The sequence below is a fragment of the Canis lupus genome, chromosome 14 (assembly GCF_003254725.2).
Source record: "Canis lupus dingo isolate Sandy chromosome 14, ASM325472v2, whole genome shotgun sequence".
NCBI lineage: Eukaryota > Metazoa > Chordata > Mammalia > Carnivora > Canidae > Canis > Canis lupus.
In genome coordinates, this window is record NC_064256.1 from 60,370,763 (window position 1) to 60,395,184 (window position 24,422).

The following is a 24,422-nucleotide window of genomic DNA, read 5'->3' on the forward strand; positions in this document are numbered from 1 at the left end:
TCTGGCAACTTCAAAAATGTGTAAGTTGAAGGTACAAAGACAGTTTATTTTTCTCTTTTGGAGAGCGCATGCACAAGCAGGGGGCCAGGGGCCGAGGAAGAGACAGAAACTGTCAGGCAGGGTCTATGACCAGCATGGAGCCCGACACGGGGCTCGATCTCATGACCTCAAGATCATGACCTGAGCCAAAACCCTGAGTTGGACGCATCACAGACTGAGCCAACCAGGTGTCCCAAAGGCACAAAGACTTTTTTTTAAAACAACAGACCAGGATCCCTGGGTGGCACAGCGGTTTAGCGCCTGCCTTTGGTCCAGGGCGCGATCCTGGAGACCCGGGATCGAATCCCACGTCGGGCTCCCGGTGCATGGAGCCTGCTTCTCCCTCTGCCTAGGTCTCTGCCTCTCTCTCTCTCTCTCTCTCTCTCTGTGTGACTACCATAAATAAATTAAATTTAAAAAAAAAAAAAAAACAGACCATAAGTAGTTTTTGTGGATTAAGTTTTTAAATTTTTAATTGAAAATACTAAATGGGTACGACCACGTAAAAACTTTCTACAAAGATTGTAAAGAACATGACAAAAAGTGGCAAAAACTTTTTCTCCCAATGAGACTATAAATTGGCTTCCAGATAATACTTAGATTTTTCCATATGGAGGTTATCTTATGAATGAAAAAGTAATTAATTTTTATACCCTAAAGTTAACAATAATGAAGTAGCATTAAGATAATAAAGAATAAAAACACTCCACTACAGAAAATCTCATACAACACTCAGCAACTGAAATCTCACCATCTTCTCGCTCAAGGGCCTTGAATTCAAGACTGCACTGTGCAGAGGATGATCATTTTCCTCATGCAGTAAAATTGCTGGGCAGAAAGTACCGGAATACTATCTATCTGTAGTATGTGCCACATTCTTTTTCAGTGCACATTTAGGGTTTACTAAGGTAGAAACTTTGTGTAGCTTACGTGACCGTCATTACGCAATTCAGTCCTTGCACCTTAGTCTGACCACCAGGACCATCATGTCCACGCTGCCCATCATATCCCTACGCATCTATAGATCTTCTCACGTGGAAAGTCATGTGAGAGGATAAGGGGGACAAAGGACGGAGAGGAGGAGGAGGAGGAAGAGGAGGAGGGGGAGAGGAGGGAGGGTCACCTACAAGATACGGTATGGGGAGCTCAGTCCTGCAGGACAGTAGCGTTCTCCAGATCCAGGAGGGTGGAAAGAGCCAACAGGATGCAGGACAATGGAAAGCAAGATGCACGTGTGATCTTCGGGCAACTCCAGCTTCTCCCCCCTTCGCTGATGAGTCAAGTACAGATGAGGAAGTTTAGTGAAACGAGGTGCTGTGCTTTGCGGGCTTGTGTCCCCCCAGATTCCTAGGCTGAAATCCTAGGTATTAGGAGGTGGGGCCTCTGGAAGACGCTTAAGTCCTGAGGGGTGAGCCCTCACGAATGAGATCAGGGCTCTTGTGAAAAAGACTCCGTGGATCCCCCTAGCCCCTTGCACCTACAGAAACACGGGAAGAAAGCACGGTGGACGAGCCAGAAGTAGCTCCTTGCCAGCCACGCACTGACTCTGCCAGAACTACGACCTCGGGGCGTCCCAGGCTCTGCAACATCGAGAAACACGTTTCTGCTGTTTACGGGTTGCCCCTGCGTGTTCTGTTCTAGTCTAGCAGCCTGAATGGACTACGGCAACGCTATCAGCCAGCAGGGAACCCAAGCAGGTCCCCGTGTGACCCAAGCACCACAGCACTTAGGAGAAGAGAGGAAACACCGTGGATCAGAGAAAGGAGCCGAGAGCCAAGGACTCTACCCCGTCAGGACAGCGTGGGGAGCCAAGGAGTTGACCGCACCCGCGACACGGCAGGGAGCAGAAGCAAACAAACTCATTTCTCACACAGAACTTGACGGAGAACCTACGGTCAGGGCGCATTCGCTCTCGCTTCCACCTCCAACCTGCTGCATCTACAATAATCACCTGCCACGTCCTGTTTCAACAGTACAACCTTCAGGGACGGCTCCCCGACGCTAGCCCAAGCGTATGGATTTTGAAGAGGTGGAGGAAAAAACAAAAAAACAAAAAGAGAAGCCAGCGTACCAATTCCTCTGTTCTAAGGACTCTGCCCCGTTTGCATCCGTGGGAAGAACCAAGGTCGTGGAGCCAAGGCCTCCGAGCGTGGGAGGAGGAGGGCCAGGCAGGGAGGAAGGCAGCCGAGGGGGCCGGGGGGGAAGGGCAGCCCGACGGAGGTGGGGCCGGCGGGCCGTGTCCCCTCGGCTCCCCAGCTCGTGCAAGCCATCTACTGTCTCCATGAGGCGAGGACCCAAGGGCGACCAAGTTCACGCCGCCCCCAGCCCTGCCAGTCTTCAACACCAAGGCTACCGGGCACAGAAAGAGGAGGAGAAGCGGGTCCCACTTGTTCTTCCCAACATGCAGGGCGCCGAGGTGAAGTCTCCGCGGCGCGCGGGCTCTGGAAGGACCCTTCATCGTGCATCTACAGCGCTCACGCTCGAACGCCGACCCCGGCTCTGCTAGAGGTGCGTGCGGTTTCATGAGGGAAGTACAGCACAGGGGGGTTTCCCTCCCATCCTGGCCTATGTGACATAGACGTTTTCAGAACAGAAAAAAAAAAAAAAAAAAAAACTAGTCAAGCTAAAAACCTGGTAGCATACGAAGGATAAAATATAGTCCAAGGTGACGGAAAAAAAATATCACAAAGGTAGAAAATCATCGCTTACCGTTTTATCAAAAAATCATGTAAAGATTAAAGGCCATCAGGGAAAGAAAGATTCTCTCCGCAAATATTTGTTGTGATTTAAAAGGTAAAAACGTAAAAATAAAATAAATAAAACAAGTAAAAAATAAAAAGTGAAAACCTGTACCTCCCGTCTTGGGACAAAAAGGAGCTCTTGCACCCGACAACTACGACCACCAAGATGCTGCCCAGATGTCAGGCTGGCACCCGCACTCAGTCCCCTACCTTAGCGGAGGGCCGCTCCGACGGCACGTGGTCAGCGGGGGCGGCTGGAGGGAGTCGAGGCGAATCCGAGTGTGGCCCCGAGGGCGTCCCGCCCAGCGAGCCAGTGTCAGCCGCTCGGGAGATAATAAATGCGCGCCGCCGCGAGGACACCGAGTCACCGAAGAATCGGGAGTGCGTCCCCTGCTGAACGTGATTCAGGCAGACGCGCCAACACCTGGGGACGCAGGTGGGGACGCGGACACGCAGCATCAATGCTATCACAATGCACACACCTAAACGGACCCGGACACGGAGAGAGCGTAAGGCATGGGACAAGCATGTGTCCCCATCGCACGAGGAACCTTCCGGATCCTCTACCTCACCCCCTGTAAACCGTGTGCCTCGGTCCACACGCTACACAGTGGAGCACGTGTGACTCTGGCCCGACGGCTGGACCGTCCTGCGACTCGCGGGCCTGAAACACGCGGCAGGGACGCCCGGTCTGACTAGTCAGCGGCGCCTCCGGAGGACACGCTCTGTCAAGCCATCGGCGCTTCGGGGCCCACGGGCAAGGCACCCTTCGCACTGCCCTCCGTGCCACGCGCCATGACGGCCCAGCCTGCCCCAGCTCCTCCCGGTCGGGAGATGCCCACGGGACGTCAACCTCACGATGTCGATGTTCTCACGTCGAGGGCGCCGCCAGCCGCCCGGGTCGGCTTGGGCCTGCGTGGGAGGCTCGAGGGCCGTCGAGGAGCCGCCCTAGTCCTCGGCACCGCGTGTCCGTGTCGCCCACAGGCCCGCGCATCCCCTGCCCACCACCCGGACTCCGGGGTCCAGGGACCCCGCCGTTCTCGCCCTTCTCTTGCCAGGACTTAAGACAGATCCCGATCAGCGCTTCAGTAAGTGCTTATCGGGTGAGCTACTCAATTCCAAACCGAGTACGTGGCGTCTAAGTGTTCAGCAGCACGAGGCCTCGGGGTCCTGCTCCCGGCGAGCTTCCCATTAGGCGGCAGCCACACGGTCACACGGATTAAGTGCTGAACTGGGCAAAACACATGGCAGGTACTTCTGGGAAAGCGACGCTCCAGGTAGTAAGAGCCGTGCACGTTTCGCGCCGTGCTTAGCAATTAAAAATCATTAATTGGTTTAATCGTCAACGATCCCGGGAGGTAGGTGCCTCGTCACCGTTTTACAGATGAAGAAAACGCAGTGGGGAGGAGTCACGAGGATAAAGGGCGTGAAACCCGCGTCTCCACCACGGAAACGAAGCACCGTTGTCTCTGCCTGCCTTTCCCCCTTGAGCTTTCAACTCTGTTTTCCCTGTGACGAGGCCTTCGCACGTCCTGCGAGTCAGATTCCAACCATTCCGGGGACAGGAGCCTTTCGGGCTGTGGGCAAAGCCTCTGAATCCCTTCCCAGGGTCGTGTTTTGAGACACAGATTCGTAAGATTATGAAGGAAAGCAGTTTTGCTGAAAGAATTACAAAAATATTTTTACAAACAAATGTGTGGGGACGCCTGGGTGGGTCAGAGGCTGGGTGTCTGCCCCTGGCTCAGGGCGTAACCCCAGGGTCCCGGGATCGAGTCCCGCCTTGGGCTCCCTGCGTGGAGCCTGCTTCTCCCTCTGCCTGTGTCTCTGCCTCTATGTCTCTTGAATAAATAGAGAAAATCTTAAAAAAAAAACAAAACAAAACAAATGTGTGCTGTAGAGATTCACGTGCACCTGGCGACTCATTAACACGAGGTCTGGCGTGTCTGCGCAGCTCACGAACCCGCGCGGCATTTCGAGTGCGCTGCAGTCAACTATGTGCCACGAAGCCGCGTGTGTTCTCGAGGCCCTGAGTCCTACTCCCGGAGCCAAGCGCGGGGCTTAGGCAACCAGAGCTGGAGTCAGGAGCAAAAGCGAAGCAAGGCCGCGCCGGGCTGGGTGACCAGCGCTCCTGCGCCCTGCGGCCGCCTTCGCCGCGGAGGCAGATGCCACGTTTGGGCCGGAGGCCGGTGAACGGAAGGCCTGACGCTCGCCTGAGCTCACGGGGCCGAGCGCCCAGACTCACCGCAGCTCCTCGGCCTGTGCGCTCCAGGGGCCTCCCGCCGGGACGGCTGCGCTCGCGGGGCAGCGCCCGTACCCCGGCCCGAGCGCACAGCGGGCGGCACCTCGCGGTGCTGGTGACAGCCGACGCGCGCACAGCGACTCTGTCCCGGCCTCCGGCGCACGGCAGGCCCTCGTGAGCGGCCGGCAGGGCGTCCAGGCCGCTGTCCTCCGCCGGAGAATGAAGCTGCTTTGAAGGCAGGTGAGCTGCTGAGACGAAGCTCCCCTCGCCCACCCCACAGGCAGCCGCGCGGCGGACCTCGGCCTCGGCCTCGAGCGCCCGATGGTGGGGGCCGTGGCGCCGCGTGCTCTGCAGGCGACGGGCCGGGCGGGCCGAGGTGGCACAGGAAGGCGGGGGAGGGCTGCGGCCGGCGCTCCCCGGTGTCACGCCCTGTGCGGGGCAAGGGCTCCGCCATCCGCTTCTCGGGACACCGGCGAGGACGGGCGTGGCCCCGGGACGGGGGATGCCTGAGCCCCGGGGCACCGGCGACGGGACGGCCGCCTCCCACCAGCAGCCCGATGGCGCAAGGCCGGCCTGGCAGTGGGGAGCGCGCCGACCTCGGGGCACCCTCACGTGGCCCGTGCACCACCGGCCTCGGGGAACCGGTCACCCAAGCACGTCCAGGGGTCACCCACGCCCGGGAGGGCCACGGACCCGTACCGCGGGGCTGCCGCCCAACACCCAGCCGCCAGCACGGCCCTGAGGAGCCAAGGACTCGGGCTCGCGGGCCCGTCACCCCGGAGACAACCCTGCCACGCGGGAGCCCGAGCCCGGGACAGGCCCACCGGTGCCGCTGGCAGGGGAGCCCGGGCGCCCGGGCCGAGGTGCTGAGGCGGCGCTGACCCGGCCCCGGGAGCCCCGAGGGAGGCCGCGGCCGCGGGACAGGCCCAGCCCGCCCCGCCCAAGGCCGTCGGGGGCAGGAGGAGAGGAGAGCGCAGACGCAGGGCGCACCCCCGCCTCGGCCGCCGCGTGGGGGTCCGGAAAACCCACCAGGTCCTTCCCAGATCAGGTGAAGAGGAGGAAAACGCTCCAGGTGACTCCCTCAGCTGCCGGCCAGCAAGAAAGTCCGGAGCCTCCCTCACCCCAAAGGGACGCCGTCAGGCAGGAGGCCAACCCCACAAACACAGCGACGGGCAGCGCCGCCTCTGCCCCAAACAGCAACGGGAGCCCGGGCCGCGACCACACGTCTGCTACGCTCCTGCAGACGCCCACCTGCAAGTGCCAGCCTTCCGACCCAAGAAAACGTGATGTGAAATGAGACCACAGACACCGAAAATGACAGACCCGATGTGATCTGCAGAGCTCGATGCAAATTCAAAACCTCGGCCCGCATTCCCGGCTACGATTTCATCTCCGGGCGTGCTGACCTCGTTTCAGACCCTCCCGCCCCAGGCTGCCGGTCTTGGCTTACTCAGCAATCACCAATGCACTGTGAAAAACTAGGCCCTTTCCAGGGCGGTATTTCAAACCTTGAAAAATTTTGACGGGTCAAACGTCCCTCGGAATAGGACAAGTAAATCTTTCTAGCCCAAAGTAAAAGGATAAAGAAATTTTCATCAAAATATGTGAATGTGGACCTCTCAGCCTCTCTCCGTGGAGTTGGCACACGCAAGAGAAAGTAACACTCGGGTTGTGCATGTCAATTCTAAAAAAGAGTAATTAAAAGTCCATTAAAAGGTTCTCAGATTTGAAAAATCAAATATTAAGCGACTGCTTTTCTTTGATTATGAGTAACTGAATTTTATCACTGAGGTCAACACAAGGTCGAGGGGGATAACGATCAAGGCCAGAGGCTCATCTCTAACCACTAAATATATCCCCATCGTTCCGCGGGTCTTTATCTCCAGGGCTCTCGTTCCAGGCCTGATGTCACTGTCACCCCTGCCTGGACCATCACAGTAGGTCGACCCTTGAGGTGAACCCTCTAGAAGGAAGCTCTGCACCCAGCGTGGGGCTTGAACTCACAACCCCGAGATTACGGGTCACGTGCTCTGCTGCTGACTGAGCCGGCCGGACGCCCCTGCACTTAATTTTTAAGCACATACTTTGATTTGGGGTAAAATATCCAGGAAAGCAAAAGGTAAAAGGAAGGATGCAGCACTGACTGCCGGTCCCAGGAAGCTGGAACAGATCCCTCCCTAATTCCCGTGGGAGAAGAGGCTGAATGAAGCTCCCTGGGGTCCGACACAGTTTTAATAGGTGTGTATAGGGATCCCTGGGTGGTGCAGCGGTTTGGCGCCTGCCTTTGGCCCAGGGCGTGATCCTGGAGACCCGGGATCGAGTCCCACGTCGGGCTCCCGGTGCATGGAGCCTGCTTCTCCCTCTGCCTCTCTCTCTCTCTCTCTCTCTCTGTGACTATCATAAATAAATAAAAATTTAAAAAAAAAAAAATAGGTGTGTATAAACATCCAAAACCGCAGCCCAGAAATTCCTCCTATTACTACAGCATCAAGCCATGCTCCTTTGTTCCTTCCATCTTGGGTGAGACGCGAGACCATACAGGACAAAGGAAGGAGGAGTCGCAAGACACGAACTACCGTTCAGAGACTCGTGCAATTACAAGGAGTCTGAGATTCTCTCCCGCCTCCAGCGGATGAAGCAGCAGGTCCACAGCTAGGACAGGACTTGCACCAACCATCGGCTCTCTACTCACAGGGCCACCAACGCAAGACGGGTGGGCGCTGGAAGGTGGAGGCGAGTGGAAGCGCCAGGGGGAAGCGCCGCCACCCATGGTTTCTGAACCAGAGAATTCAAAGCACACAGAACGGGGTGCAGCCCCTATCTGGGGTGTGAACATGTCTTTCAATCCACCAGACCAGGAAGTGGAGGAACCACCGCACAGAAAAGGGTTAGTAGTCGTCTTGGTGTATAAAGAACACGTATAAATCAGTATATATATATTTTTTAGGATCTTTGAGAGCGTGCGCACGTGAGCGTGCATGAGATGGAGCCGGGGAGGGAAGGAATCCCAAGTAGACTCCTTGCTGAGCAAGAGGCCGCGTGCAGAGGAGGAACCCGTGACCTGATGCTTAACCACCTGAGCCACCCAGGTAGGCCTATAAACCATAGTTTCAAGGAACTTTCAGATGGAGACATGGGCAAAGCATATGAACAGGTAACTCACAAAGAACCAGGAATGACCAGTACGGAGTGTTAAGCTTCCCTACAACTAGAAGCCAGTGACCCTAAGAGTTGGCATTTATTTTACATTAACACCAGTGTGGAGGGAAAAAATGGCACTCTCCGAGTTTTAGTACCATAAACATTAGTGCCTTTGCTGAGGGCGGTTTAGTGACCCGTATAAAGAGTAAACAGTAAAAAAAAAAAGAAAAAGAAAAAAAGAAAAAAAAAAAAAGTAAATAGTGCTCATTTCAGGTCAGCTGGTAATGCACATGCAGAAGTAAAGGAGCATGAATGACCATGTCAGCATTTTTGTAGCTAAAAATGGAAAAGTTTAAATGTCTAACAAGAAGGAAATTAAACAGAATTAGAGTCGGTTTTTTTTTTTTTAAATTAATAGTCTATCGTGCAGCTATTCAAAGCCATGATTATGGAGGACATTTGCTGTTACAGAATGTTCATGACACAGTATTTTTAAAAATTCAAATAATTTCAATTTCACATGTGCTAAAGAGCAATACTAAACTGTTAAAAGGAGTTACAGGTTGTGGAATCAAAGGTGATATTTGTTTTCCTCTTTTTAAAATATTGTATTTTCTCTAACAGTTTTAGGATAGCAAATTTCCTTCGTTATTTAATTCCCTAACAATATTCTACTTAAAAGTGTTCTTTAATAAAGTAGAAATTTCCTGAGTCCCAGAATTCAAAAATGTTTTTTTTAAATTACAGTATGCAATGAAAGGGTCAAAATTAGAGTTCAATGTATTTTGAGATGAAATTTTTCAATTTATATGAAATTTGAGAAACACTGAAAAAAGCTCAGTTTAGTGAAATAATTCTTATTATGCCTTTTAAAAAAAAGAACTTTATTTATTTATCCATGAGACACAGAGAGAGAGAGGCAGAGACACAGGCAGAGGGAAGAGGAGGCTCCCTGCGGGGACCCCGATGCGGGACTCGATCCCAGGACCCCGGGGTCACGCCCTGGGCCGAAGGCAGAGGCTCAATCGCTGAGCCACCCAGGCGTCCCTCATTCTGTCTTATTAACAAGTAGAAAATCTGAAAAGCAAATGGTGGTGGTGATGGTGGAGAGAGACTAATGTCAATACATTTTTGGCAATTTCTTAAACACCAAACACCCCTGCAGCCCTCATCCATCTGTCAAAACCAGAAGAGAACATAAACAATTGAAATAAGAAAATCACACCTTCTCTGAAAAGCTGTGAACAAAGCCAACCCACCAAAACAAAACAAAAGCCAGAAAAAAGAAAAAACTCCAACTTTTTTTTTGCATGCTAACAGAACTTGAATGTTTGTTATGCTGAAAAGCAACTAGTAAACATCTGCATATTCTTTTGGAAATCTGAGAAAGGACATTTACTTTCCCAGGTATCTGTTATGAATCACACTGTCTTTGTTTACATTTTTAAAAGTCCACTTCATTTCTGTGAAACAAGCAGATACCCGAGGGGAAGAACACGTTGGAAAGTATCACGTTGCAATAAGACCGATGTTTCCCCCATTCCCAGAATCAGCTGAAGTTGCCTCAACTAAAACGTGTGTGTGATGCATCTAGAGAGCCAGGAAAAAGCCAAATACTTGTAGAATTCATGCCCACTTCATGTCTTCCTCCAGATAGGAAGTTACTTATGGGGTTGTTAACACACACACACACACACACACACATTTTTTTCCTGGAGGAAAAAATTTTCAATACAAATAAAGTACAGCAGAATCTAACAACCACTTAGCAGCCGTAACACCGTCAGGGTTCCAGGTGCTGACTTTTACTGGGTAGCTACCTATGTTACCTACCACTTCCTTCCCTATTCGGGTCCCTCTGTACCATGGTGGCTGCCTTCTTAGGCGGTTTAGACTTCGGGTCCACCTTTTTTCTGATTATGCTGGACTTTATGGGGACGAAGATTGGTAAAATTTCACCAAAAACAGACTTCTTATTCTTAGTACGTTACAGGCCGACATTAAAGCCAAATTTATGATATCTTAAAAAAATGCATGCGATAAAGATTACGTTGTCAAATAAAAACTGTTACCGTCACGATACACACATCATACTGAATAGTGCTCACTAAGTACTTATTAAAACAAAGGCACGTGAACGCACCCCGGACAGGGCATCACATACTACCAGAATCCAATCCTGTCCTGATCTGGTTGAAAGAAATTACCTTTTAGGGTAGCGAATGTACCTTGAAGAGATGTTTTAAGTCAAATAACGTAGAGGAAAAGTGTATTTTAAGTCCTATAATGGAGGGGGATCCCCAGGTGGCTCAGCGGTTGGGTGCTTGCCTTTGGCCCAGGCTGTGACCTTGGGGTCCTGGGATCGAGTCCCACATCAGGCTCGTGGCATGGAGCCTGCTTCTCCCTCTGCCTGTGTCTCTGCCTCTCTCTGTGTTTCTCATGAATGAATAAATAAAAAAAAATTTTTAAAGTCCTATAATGGAGATCCCAAGTGATAAAGTGACATAAAACAAATATCTGAAGTTAAACCCATTAAGAACACCCAGGTAACTCTTAATTGTCTTTAGAAAATAGACATACAATCGAGCTGGAAAAGACGTCATAAAATCATTAAAATAGCATTTATGATATTAGCTAAATGCTAAAAAAGCTAAAAAAAATCTTAAAAAGCTAAAAAAAATCAGTAGCCTACAGACTTTGGGAGAACTTGTGTTCCTAGAGCACGAAGATACACTGTTTTATTGGTAATACACACTTACTAGGTTTCTTTGTGGCCATTTCTAACGGTAATGACAGACACCACAGCTAAAAGCTACAAAACTTAATGCATGAGAATGCTGCCACTGATAAGATGATTAACAGTTGAAAACAGTCGTATTTAGCTACCAGCAAAATATCCAACAAAGGACGTAAGAAGATAGACCACAGGACCACAGATTCTAAACCAGCAAGAACACAGAAGCTCAACCGTGCTGGGAATCCCTGAAGAAGCAAACCATGAATGAGAACAGTTACAGCAAAACAGATCCCATACTTTCAGAAAAATACTTTTAGAAAAAAGATGTGTGTGGGGGGGAGAGGAATGAACAAAATACACCATTTCTACATAGAGAAACGAGCGCTTCGATCCTCATTCACTTAGCCAGTATTTGCTGAACGCATGTTTTGCTACGCGGTGGGGCACGCAGTGGCTCCTTCGGGGAAACCTTTTCCAGTAATTATAACATCTAGTTCCACATGTTTTGCAAAACAGGGTGATTTGAAGTCACCGAGACTAAAAGTTCAAAATTCGGATGCTCCATCCTCAGGAATTCTGACTCAGGCTTGAGTGGAACCCAAGAATCTACTTTTCAAAAAGCTTTAGCGGAAAGAGATTTTTTTCAGCTCTGCTATTAATCAGCCGTGTAGATTCTAATTCTTATTTTAGGAATGAAATTGAGGAGTCTGTTTAAAAGGCTGATTCTACGGAATGAAAATATTTTTCGGCGTGCTCCGGGCACACCACCTGACACTGGTGCGTTCAAGAAGGCAGCCATGAAACCACTTTATCAGGATGAGTCTGAAAAAATCTAGATTCAAATTTCATTCAGACGCTTACCAAATACATAGTACCAGGCGAGTCATTCCACACCTGTGAGCATTAGTTCCTGCCTCTGCAAGTTGGGGGTAAAATCTGAACTCTCTACCAGAGACGCTGGAAGAAAAAACTCAGGTATTACTAAGCCATAAAACACACCACGTAAAGTCAAGACGGACCACCTGCGCTGCACGGTCATCGCAAAGCATAGAAAACTATGATCCATAAATGGAAAAGACTCGGGAGGAAAAAAAAATGGAGAAGCAAATGTTTCCCCCCACATCCATCCACAAAATGTCCTTATTCAAGAGCTCAAGCACCAACCGAGGGCAGTGACTCCCAAATGTAAATCAGGAGCGTGGTCTCCACGAACACGTTACTAATGGTCACCGACCGTAACACGGCGCCGGGGGCTGCGCAGCGACAGGGTGGGCACAGTCGCTGGGAAGACTGGAAAACCCTCGGCCGGCAGCCCGCCCGCCGCTCCGCTTCTCACCACTCTCCCTAGTCCTCCCAGCAAACCATCATCTCATCGCTTGGCCACCTACGGGGCGGACACAGTCTGAGTCCTGGTGACGCAGATCCTGAAATGCTCAGTCACCGTCCAGGGCAGAGCTCCAGGACCTGTCCTCGCCAGCCCGCCCTGCCCTGCCGCTGCACCGGGATCACCTCCCAGACGCAACACCACCCAACCCGTCTCCAGGTTCGGCCTCCCCTGCTCCTTCTAATGACCTACACGCGTTATGTTCCAGACCAGAGAGCCTCAGTTTATCCACCTTTCCCCGTCCGGCACGCAGAGGAGGACGCGATCCCCACGTGCGATGCCAAGGGGACGCTCGTTACGGTCACAGCGTTTTCACCCCGGCACGGCTTACGTGTGCCTTCTGTGAAAGCGTGGCCGTGTCACGTTGGGTTTTATGTTTTACGTGTGGTTTTAGAGGAAGCACGAGCACACGCGGACGAGGAGGATGGGGAGAGGGAGAGAGTCTTAAAGCAGGCTCCATGCCCAGCGCGGAGCTTGATCTCAGGACCTGGAGATCACGAGCTGAGCCAAACATCCAGAGTCCAACGTTTAACGGACTGAGTCGCCCCACGTTGTGGGTTTTAATATGCTTATTATTTTAGAATATACTTATTTTGGATAATTTTAGGCTCACACACAAATGGAAGACAGAGTACTGCCCCCACACATTCCCCTTACGCGGTTTCAATTCCCTAATGTGAGCGTGCCCAGGGGCCGTGGTACGTCCACCCGAACCAAAAATGGGCTATTTTTAAAATGACATCTTTCGGGCAGCCCTGGTGGCACAGCGGTTTGGCACCACCTGCAGCCTGGGGTGTGATCTTGGAGACCTGAGATCGAGTCCCGCTTCGGGCTCCCTGCATGGAGCCTGCTTCTCCCTCTGCCTCTCTCTCTCTCTCTCTCTCTCTCTCTTTCTATGAATAAATAAATAAAATATTTAAAAAAATAAAATAAATAAAATGACATCTTTTTACACAAATTACTTTCCTGAACCACATTTCCTTCACCCTGAACACAGGTTTCTGGCCCCTCTTACATTATCTGACACTAGCACAGGCCCTTGTATTTCATCTGGTAAGATCCGGGGCAAGAATTCACCTTGCAAGACTGACTTTAGGGGCAATAAAATACTAAAAATACTATCCTCAAGCCTGGTGAGGTCTCCTGCCGAAGGTACTTTGAGTCAAGATCCAGGCCGACAAGGTCCCTGTTGTCATGAGACTCACGTCAATCACGCAATTGGTAATTCACGCAAAGAGATCCCCCGTGTCGGCAGGTTCTGACCTTCTGCATCCACATCGCCCTTCTACGTGTCTAACGAGTTGGCACGTCCCGCTCCTGCGGGTAAAGACCTCGACCATCGGCCCGACACAAAGGAATGCGTTGCCCCAGCGCCTCTGAAACGCCCAGAATGAAAAGGGAAGTCTGGGCAACTCGCCGAGGCCGTGAACGACCAAGTGTGAGACGCGGGGCTCGGGGGTGATCCGAACTCCTGACGAACCACCAGGAAACCCAGAACACAGCAAGGAGCTGGCAGGATGCTTCCTCCAGGACGGAAACAGAATTCAACTCATCCCGCGAGGAGCCGGGACCAGCCCTCGGGACAGAGCGTGGGGAACCCGAGGGCACAACTGCTGACATCCTGGTTAAAAACGGTCATGTAGACGCGCGGACCCAAAGCCGGCGCCTCTCAGCTCAACCAGCCATCCCCAGGAGAGTCTCCCCGACATTTTGCTTCTCCTCAAAAGTGACTGATCTCCAGTTCTGTTTATCTCTGGAAACCGGGCTGTGGAATTAGAGTTTCAAACTGCAAAGGCTGAGAACGCGCGGCCTTCCCGGGGAGTTCCCAGGGACAGGAAGGGTCAGGGACTTGTTAGGGGAGGATGGAGCCCTGGGCACCGGAGCTCCTCGGCCCTACCTCGTAGTAACTGCGCACGGCGTTGCAGAATGCCTCGTCGGCCACAATCTGGGTCTCTCCGTGGAGGAAGGCCTGGAAGCGGTCTTTCAGCAGCTGCAGCTGTTGCTTGTTGAGCTGTAAGACAGAGAGGGCGTGAGCTGCAACACTGCGCGCGGAGAAAAGCATCGGTTCTAAAGCATCCTGATGGCCCCAAGTCCATTTCACGCCTACAGTTAGCTTTATGGTAGAGAAAAAAAAAGAGCTGAAAGCCCCACTACTCATGCTGCGGCTCAACGCCCAAGTGTCTCCGGCTCTTCCTGACACTCTGGGATCCCGATGTCGCGACCCAACACACACTTCACGGCCTGGTCTCCGCAGAAACGGGTCAAGCCCAGAACTGCGGTGAGAAGCGGACTGTTGTGGACACGGCCCGCCGTCCCCGAGAGAGCAGGGGCGGGTGTGCTGGTGGGTGATCCACGGCTGCCGCAGCCGAGGGGGCGCAGGAGGCAGGGCGCCAGGACGGAGCAGCCGGGAGACACGGGCGTCCTGCTCCCCGGCACCCTCCTCCGTGCTTGCGGGGGACGACGGTCGGGGAGCCCAGAGCCAAGGCAGCGGCCGGGCCACCACCCCCGACTCCTGGGGCGCCGGCCACCCAGAACCACCCGCTCGCTGGCGGCCGCCTCGGGCCGGGGCCACGAGAGCCCTGAGGGAGATCGGGGAGCTCAGGACGGTGGAGGCGGAGGCCAGCGCGGGCCCGGGCCCACCGCGGCGGGCACAGCAGCCGGGACCTCCCCGGCCAGGGGACAACGCGGCCCAGGCGTGCTTTCCGTGCTGGCAGGTGGGCCGCGGCCAGCTCGGGCCCCCGGGTTTGTCGGTGGGACAGGCTTGTCGCAGCGTCCCTCCAGCAGGAGAGACCAGCGCGTCCAACAGAGGAGGGGTAGCTGGTGCAGGGCGCAGCGGCAGGCCGTCCGCGGGGGCAGGCCCACCCGGGACACGGGGCCCCTGCCCGAGCACCAGCCGGCTCCTTCCCCCGCCTTGGAGGGCGACCTCGGGCCGCACGGCTCCAGGCCCAGCTGGCACCGGGCAGCCCTCGCGGGGGACACGCCGGCCGCCGGGCCCCGAGCTGCAGGGGCTGCAGCAAGGCCTCGCCCGACTGCCCAGGCCCTCACGAGCTTTGGCCCCAGCTCCCTCTTTGGATTTAAGAAAGAGGAAATAAGCCTCAAAAACTAGAAACTTCCATCTTCCCTTACCAGATGCATCTTATCCTTTACAGTGTGCCAAGGAGTGACTTTCTGGGGGTTCTGGCCTGGAAATTTCACGGATACCAAACCCAGGAAAGGAGAGCTGAGCGGTTTTCTCGGAAGCCCCAACAACGTCAGAACAGTTCACGACGGTGCCAGAGGCGCCCGGCTGAGTACCAGGCTTCAACGCTCCTGTGAGCGACGGTGACGGTGGTTACCTCCGCGATCTAAAACGACGGCCAACACCACAGTGATACGTCAAAGTCAACTTTGTTTTATAAGTACAGAGAGGTCACGTGTCCACAAAACAGAGAGAGAAAAAACTAGATCTAACACCCAGCAGTGGGGAGAGCTGTTAGAACCCAGAGCTCCCTAGAGTCTATTTGCATCATCAAAATAAACCACATCGTCCACCGGCAGAGAGGCTAGAACCAGATCCAGATGTGCTCAGAGACGCACCAGGAAAGACCTTCACAGCACCTCACGCCGCTGGGAAAGGAGGTCTCGTCAATGGTGCTGAAGCCACCGGGTCGCCAAGCGGAAAACAACCTGCAGCATCACATAGGCTGTCATAGGAGAGGGTCTAAGTCACGTCGACTGTAAGACGATGAAGCCGTCCAGGTGCACGAAGCCTCAATTCCTCTAGACGTGGGCACGTCAGAGACCCTTGGAACCATGAACCCCAAGCCTCAGCTCATAAATTCAAACATTAAATTCTGCGCAGCAGAAACTGCACATGCAAGACCATCAGACAAAGACTAGCGAGGAAGAAGCACGCGCGTGACTCCCGCGGGAAAGAGCCCGGGCGCGCACACGGCCCCCAGACGCGGGTAAGAACCAGAGAGGAAGTCTGTGGGCGAAGGCACAGCTCAGACGCAGAGAAGGAGCCTTCCGCGGGGCGAGCAGCCTGACTTCGTTCATAATAAGCAAAATGCAGACCGAGGCCACGTGACGGAGCAAGGGTGCCGGGAGGACGGTGCAGCAGGAGGCACCAGGGGTCCCGTCCCGCCCCGACGCCCGCACCGGCAGCCGGGGAATTCTGGAGTCTCCGGACGGCTTGCAAGTCACAGGGCAAGGCTGGAGTCTACACCGCAGTCCATCCTGGCCGATCTCGGCGCCGCTCCAGGGGCAGCTAGTCGTCCCCCACGCCTCGGCCGAGGGCAGGGGGCAAAGAGGAAAAAGAGAAGCCAACAGCCTCAGTTTCCATAAATAGGGGCCAACGAGGACCACGCCCACACAGCGGCAGCACTATTAGCTCCATAAAGAGAACGGAGACATTCTCTTAGGTACGATGTGAAAAGATCTTTAAGATCTCTGGGGGGAAGGAAGCTAGTTGTAGAACAGTATGTAAAAATAAGCCACCACTCCCGTTGAAAAAGGGCAAAATTAGAACATGGATGTGAATCTGCTTCCCTACGCAGATGGAGACTGGGGGGAGGATGGCTGCGGGCAATGGGCAGATGGAAAATAAGTGGAAGAGATTTTTCACCGTATCCTGCTATATTCATCTGAGATCTCAAATCCCAGGACTCTTCACCAAAATTCTAATTTAGATCTAAGTCATGGTGGCGACGTTGCACGTGTTTGACTCGGAACGGTCATGATCCGTTGCACAGACCTCAGATCCGATCATCCTGCCGGGAGACCGAACAGACCAACGGGCCTTTCCATCCCTCTTCCATGTGGAGGATCTGATCGTGACCGTCCTCCACTGTGTTTGTTTTTTTTGGTTTTGTTTTGTTTTCTGACATTTCATTGTTGAGAGATTCAGAAAAACTTCGACAACAGAACAGAACCAGAGTAGTGATCGCGTTCGATTTTCTGATCAAGGCATTAATCTTCACGAAATCCCGGGCAGCCCGGGTGGCTCAGTGGTTTAGCGCCGCCTGCAGCCCGGGGCGTCATCCTGGAGACCCCGGATCGAGTCCCACATCGGGCTCCCTGCGTGGAGCCTGTTTCTCCCTCTGCCTCTCTCTCTCTGTGTCTCTCATGAATAAATAAATAAAATCTTTAAAAAAAATAAAAATCTTCACGAAATCCCAGGGAGGGCATCTCTCAGGCCCGCACACGCCTCCATCACCTCGCCGCGAAGCCTGTCCTCATCGTCCAGAATGGAAACGCGTCTCCCCTGCGACTTTCGCACCGTCCTGGTCCTACCGCTAAGACAGAACACACGGACGCTTACTTCCAGGAGCCGGAGGGCAGGCGCAGGCCTGGCCGCGAGCCGTCTCCCTCCCACCGCGAGCCGCAGTCCCCCGACAACCCCAGGGGCACACACTCCCATGTTCGTGGACCAAACACTCCACCGTTGGTAAGACTCAGCTCCGCGTAAGTACACAGACGCGCGCTGACAGCTGAGCTCACACCGTGTGGACGTCGTAGGTCACGATGGCCTGACAGTGGCGTCCCTCCGGCAAGTGTGCTGTGTGGACGGGTCCCGATTCTCCCAACGGTGGGCCACGTCCCACGTCCCAGGCACTACTGACCCCAACCAGAGACAAATCGACTCTTCTTGGCAGTCGCGTCAATGGACTCCCATCGTGCTCAACAGAAATTTCCAAAATACCCCCGCACGTGTCCCATGAAGCCACATTCCATCCTGCTACACTTGGCCGACTGTTCCAGTTGCTCAGTATGTTTTAGGACACTGGTCCCTTCACCCAACGGCCAAGGAACTCTCCTAGCTTCATGCGCTGCCATCACGTGGTGCCCGCGGTCTTCACCTGGGCCATTACAGGAAGCCCTCAGTTCAGGATGAAGGAGAGAAACAGGAGCTGTGGCAACTCTAGACGTGGGCACGTCCAGTGTGACACGGTTTACCACTCAACGCTCTCTGGGGCAGCTTTGTTAAGATTCATCCCCTGTCCCAGCTTTGCCCACACATCGCCTCTGCGCTAGCGTGTTTATGGGTGAATGCACACCATTTCTCTAATACAGAGAAAATTCTAATGCGAAAATTATCCAATGGGAATTTTTAGAGAGCTTTTTATATGAAACTAAATTGCAGAAACTAGAACATAAATATCTTTGCAAATATCTAAATACAGCCAAGTGATGAGCCTCATAAACACCACAGCTCCAACACCGACAGTGAAAGCTCGGGCCTATGAATCCTGGCTGCCAGCGGTGATTTATCCGTGATAACTGCCGCAGGAAAGACAATTCCCCAAGTCCAGGGATGTTTTATGTTTCTTAGGTGTTTTTTTTTTTCTCCCATGTTCAAATTAGAGTCTAGCCTTTTTCTTCTAAGCCATGACCAACTGAAGACTCCCAGCCGTACCTCGACTACAGCAGGAGACCAGCCCGAGGACAGTCGGGAGCCCGGGAGCCGGCCAGCACGGCTGTGCCCTGCATCCAGAGTCCCAGCCCTCGGGCAGGCGCTGCGTGACGTGCCCTACGCAGAGGGGCCGGCAGGTTCAGGCCCCCCAGGACGGGGTGGAGGACGGCCTGGACCTCAAAGCGATTCTCACAAACGTCTTTCCAGGGAGCAGAAGGCACAGGTGGCCTCCGACGTGCACAGGCACGGCTCTTGTGCGTGTTAACGACGCGCAGGGAGAAGACACTCCTAAGGAAAGGCGAAGGACAGGTGCTCCTTCCATGTTCCCTCCTGGGCGCCACTGGAAAGGTCCCCCCGCAACCACCGGAGCAGATTACCCGGCGCCTTCCAGGTCTCTGTGCGAACAGACCCTCCGGGTTGCCCACCAGGGCCTAACAACGGGGCCGTGACCAGGTCGCACTCGCGGGAACCCCCCGAGCGCTGCCATCGGCAGCTGCCACCCACGCATGAATGTGTACGACCACGGGCGACAGCGACGTGGCACTTCCAAGGGAAGGCCTAGGGCTTGTGAGCAACAGGGTCCGTGACTGGCGGGAGACCCTGCAAGGCAGCTGCCTGCCCCGACTGACCTCCTCCCTCTTCTAGCAGCTGGAATTTGAGGGTTGGCCGCACCTGGCAGGTGGGCCCGCGACGACGGGTGAAGACGGAGCCTGATGCGCTTTTCAAGGCGGAGCAGCCCCTCCAACCCTGGAGCGCCCACCCCTCAACTTCCTTCACCTGAAAACAGAAATAAGCCTGTGTGGAGAGATCATCGTAAGGGAGCTCGTTAGTGTCTGGGACCAAACCACATCCTATCAGATCCAAATCCCCGAGACTCGGCACCCGCGCTACGCCCACCCCCTGCCAGGTCACCCTGCGGCTGAAGGCCAACGCTCGGACGTGACTCCTACGACGAGGCCCTTCTGCAGTCCACGCGTGCCGCTGAGGCCCGGGGGGCACGGTCCCGCCCCACATGGGGCGCCAGGCGAGGCCCCCTGGGCCACCGAGCCACCACTCGTGTCCGCCCCACGGCCTCCCACTCACGTTCCGGCCGCAGCAGAATGACCTGCCTTATGGGAGGGGCGGGGGCGCACCTGCTGCGGAACCCCCGAACCAGGAATGCTCAGTCCTCCCATTCTAGCCATTTCCTCGCGGCCCCATCCTTAGCACCTTCCATACACGTCCGCCGACTCTTTCCTTAGTCTGCTAGAGATCAGTGTGACCCCCACTTTATAATTGACGAAATGAAGCTCAAAGAAGTTAAGCACCTTGCCCGACCTCCCACCTGCTGGGCGTCAGGTGACCCATCTAAACCAGTATCCGGATCTGAAGCCTATGCTCTTTCTAATCACCACACCACTGTTTCCCCATGTCACTCCTCCCCCCGCCCCACCTCAGTAACAGGTGTTTATCACCATCTGACATGTCACACATGGTGTGTGTGTTTTACTTAAGTCCCCCCACTAGAATAAAATCTGTACCTGGATAAGAACATGATTTTTAGCTCATAGAAAGGGCTCGATTTTTTTTTAAGTGAAGGAAAAAACGAACACCAGTTGCTATGAAACTATTCCTTACGAGTGTAGCCACATCTTCCACTCTCATGATCACCTGCCCCTATGCAAAAAAGCTGGTCTAGCATGCGATTATAAGACCTCAAGATGACCTCAATCGACCACAACGGATCCGAAAATAGGTTCACCTGTTTCCCGGAGAAGGTTATAGGTAACGAATGGAGCAGTGATGAGGAGCACAGGCTCCGGGGTCAGACCACCGTTGTCACTTTCCAGGATCCCCCACAATTTATAGGGTCTTCCGGTCAACATAACCTTGTGATCTCTATTCCTTATCTGAACAATAAGGACAGTAGTAATACATAATAAGGCTGTTGTCAGTAAAACAGGAAGAAAGCTGCTTAACACACAGTAAATGCGTTATGACTGCTATTGTTTTAGAAATACACGATGAAACAAAAGATATACGTGTTGGCTCTATTTCTGCAATTGTAGAAGCCAGAGACAAAAACCAATCTGAAGAAGGATGCAGATGGATAATTAACAATAGACTCGTATGCTGTCTCGTACGTGACCATGCCCGGCCACCAAGCACTAGAAATGTGGCTCGTCCAAGTTGACACATGCTCCAAGTCTAACACGCCAGATTTCAGATACGCAGCACAATAAATTTAAAAAAAAAAAAAGCATACTCACATACTGACAGTGTGTAATACTTAGATGCTGGTTATACGTTGCAAACATTTTGCATTTATGGGGTAAATGTTTAAGATGACTTTCATCTATTTTTCAAGAGCCACTAGAAAGTTTTCAATTACTTACATGACTCACAGTTTATTTCAGTTGGACAGCAGTGGGATTGAGAAATGTGTATGTGATGGTCCAATGTCCACTGAAGGCAGACGGACAGGGCCAGGCTATGTCCCGCCAAACACGTGTGGCTTCACTCACAACAGGACCCCAGCCTACAGCTCGTAGCAAAGTTCTGTGGTATGAATGACTGAGGAGAAGCTGAACCAGAACCCAAAGGCAATACTTAAGTCTTTGCCTACTGTTTTTCACTGCCAGAGAATGAAGTAGGTATTATTATTAGTCCCATGTGATGGGTGAGAAAACAGGCTTAGAGGTCAAGGTACCAAACCAGTTAGGTCACAGGACCAAGACCCCAACTTGGGCATCCTGAATCCACGGCCACGGTTTCCACCCTGCCGCTACATGCTGCTTGTCCCACTTGCAGGTTCTTATTTGATTGTCCGATATTAAACTGAATGAAGACTAGCAAGTCAAGGGCGGAGGAAGTCCTAATCAATAGGATTGCTTCGTGTTTCTGAGCATGAACACAGGGTGAGAGCAAACTGGCAAATCTTGTCATTGTCCTCGAACAATCTGCATTAAGCCCTTCTTATTCATTCCAGCATCGGTTTCGCTCACTACTCAGGATGGGATGGGCCTACGAACGCCTTTAATGGTCCCAAATAATAAGCTCATCAAAAGCAAACCAATTGTAATAATTTTTTTTTATCTGTCCACTGGATTGAACTAAGAAATCCCAGATAGCTGGTAAAACATTGTTTCTCAGTAAATCCGCGGAAGTGTTTCTGGAAGAGATTAGCACTGGATTTAGTAGACTGAATAAAGAGATCCACCCTCACCATTAGGGGCAGGCATCATCCAAGTCATTGACAGTCCAAACAGAAAAAAATCTGATAAAAGGTTAATTCTCCTTCTTCTTGAGCTATGACATTCACCTTTTCTTGCCCTTGGACATCAGAGCTCCTGGTTCTTGGGCCTTTGGACTCAGACTGAATTATACCAGCTTTCCAGTTCTCCAACTTGCAGAGGGAAGATGGTGGGACGTCTCAGCTTCTATAAATATGTGAGCCAATTATTGGAATAAATATCACGGCTCTGTATCTATATCCTATGGGTTCTATTTCTCTAGAGAATCCTGACAAATACAACAATTATCATAAATAACCACCTTAGAGGTCTGCAGCAAGCAATCAGGTCAGAGATGACCATGGCCGTACAAATCTTGAGACATTCTGAGATGGTTTTACCGCAACCAAAATTCACCCTCTCCTCCATTAAGATCTGAGAAACATCAGTAAGGCTTCCCAAGAAAGTCACATGGGAGATGATCTATGTCAAAAAGGCAACAGGAAGCAGTCCGCACATGTCCTGCCACCTCGCGAAGTCAGATGCAGCATCTGTCATAAGACAAAGGTTCTAGTCCCATCTTCCTACAATCTGGTAGCCCGCGTCAAGGGAGGTAAGATCATCGCCCTTTTGAGACAGCAGGGCTTCCCCTTGACCACCCTTAATAAACATCACACGCAGTGACAGCTAATACTAATGGACCACTTGCCACGTAGTAAGCACATCTCTAACCTCTTTACCAGGATCCTCTGAAGCCCCCATGAGGTGGGTTCCTTGTGTGAAACACGAAGCTAAGACCCGGAGAAGAAAGGGGTCCAGTTCATGTCATTCGGAGGCAGACCCAGGTACATCTGACTAGCACGCTCGTGACCACTGGTACCTCGGGGTTTCTTCTTGGGCATGTCATGCTCTAGACCCAGCTCAAGACACAGGCCCCTCAGCACACAGCAAAGCTGTTACATGATCCGACTGGCCTGACTACTGGGTCAAAGCTCTTCCCCTGCGATCATTACCCCATCGTGCTTGTTCAACATGCCAGTTCCCTCTGCCTACAGTTCCTTTCTTCCTAAGTAACCCAAATGAAACCTCCAAAAATCTCCTTCCTCCTCCCCCAATGAGGTCATCATGTCCTCTCTCACTCGTGCACCTCCCATGTACCCTACCATTTGCAAAATAGGACTTTCTCCTTAGCAAAGCACATGCTCTTTGCTCAGAAACGCCAGTCATCCAAATATCCGCACTCCCACTCAGTAGAATATTTGCTGATGTGAGTTCATCTACAGTAGAAGAGAATCTAGAGTGGCAGAGCCTATCACCGCACACGACCGCTTTTTGTGGGCATCCCGTCCTAACCACTGACGAAAGACACTAGCGGTGACATACCTGAGTGAGGAGTCGGGAACAGTCCTAGGATTCCAACACAGATCACGTGCTGTTGAGTAAGTTCATGGCCACCCTCCGTGAGGCCTAAGGACCAGCAAAGGATTTCTTTGCTGAGCCGGAGTGTGAGTAGTTCTGTTTTGCAGATGATATTGTTCTCAGGCAGGAAGAACTTTGTGCCTTGGTACCATCTGGTATTTCATGGCAAAGTTCCGTATGCTGAAGAAACAGTGATTTTATATTCGTCACAAAGAATTTGGACAGACTTAGCAGCAGACAACTGTGTACTTGTCTGAAACCTTAAACATGCTGACCAGCTCCAAGTCACACAGTGGCCTTTTCCAGTAGCTACCAGGTGCTCTGGGATAGCTGCTTTTGCGAGCAACTATGATCTGCATCTGCTTTCCCCAGGAATGTCTGAAGGTCTTGCTTCCTCCTAAGGATGCGTGAGAAATAGCGAAGTGTACGAGGCGGAAGGAAAGGAAATTTCAGCTTGCCATCTTTGTGGACCTATGCCCGTGACACAGAGAGTGGCAGATTCTAGTGAGAGCCCATCTACCTTACTCCTTTAATCTGGTTAGAGTCCACTGGGTTGAAAGTTATGAAGCTCCAACTCAAAAGGGCCTAGTAAACGATAAAGGGGTTTATTAGGACGTATCTCAAGAAAAGAGGGCTCCTGATCTGTTAATGCAGTAGCTCAATGAAGTCTTCAAGGATCCAGGCCTTTTCCAACTATACAGATATATCCTTCCATGTGCTGGTCTGTCCTCAGTTTCCCTGCCTCCAAAGAAATCCATACTAACTCTATTGAAGTTCTCTCATCACAAAAACCGAAGATTGAATAAAGCGGGTTTACTCTGAAGGGCACAGAGTGAGAAAACGTTCCCAGAATCAGCACACCCCTCCTGTAGGATCTCTCCCTGCACATTAGCATCCAGAAGGGATTCCTGGGCCCCTTCCTAAAGAAATCCTTAAAATAAAGAAAAGAATGTCTTGACTGACCAATCAAGAGCCCCCCTGGAAGAGCACCTGGGCCTTTGGCACAGGTCGTGACCTCTGGATCCTGGGACTGAGCCCTACACCTGCAGCTGGCTCAGCAGGGAGTCTCCCTCCCCACTCATATTCTTTCTCTCAAATACATTAATAAAATCTAAA

The 24,422-nt window shown here is 52.3% G+C and overlaps 1 protein-coding gene across 15 annotated transcripts in view; it reads right to left on the reverse strand.

The window, feature by feature from the left end:
- The window catches only part of CADPS2 (calcium dependent secretion activator 2), a 454,345-nt gene that overhangs the window by 343,942 nt on the left and 85,981 nt on the right, over positions 1 to 24,422 (reverse strand). For all 15 annotated transcript variants that reach the window (XR_007402156.1, XM_025477139.3, XM_025477137.3 and 12 more), the window contains exon 2: positions 14,179 to 14,292. Coding sequence is in view for 12 of the 15 variants with exons in the window: in XM_025477139.3 (XP_025332924.1) it covers positions 14,179 to 14,292 (114 nt within the window). In the remaining 3 variants the exon portion in view is untranslated. The remainder of the gene's footprint in view (positions 1 to 14,178; positions 14,293 to 24,422) is intronic.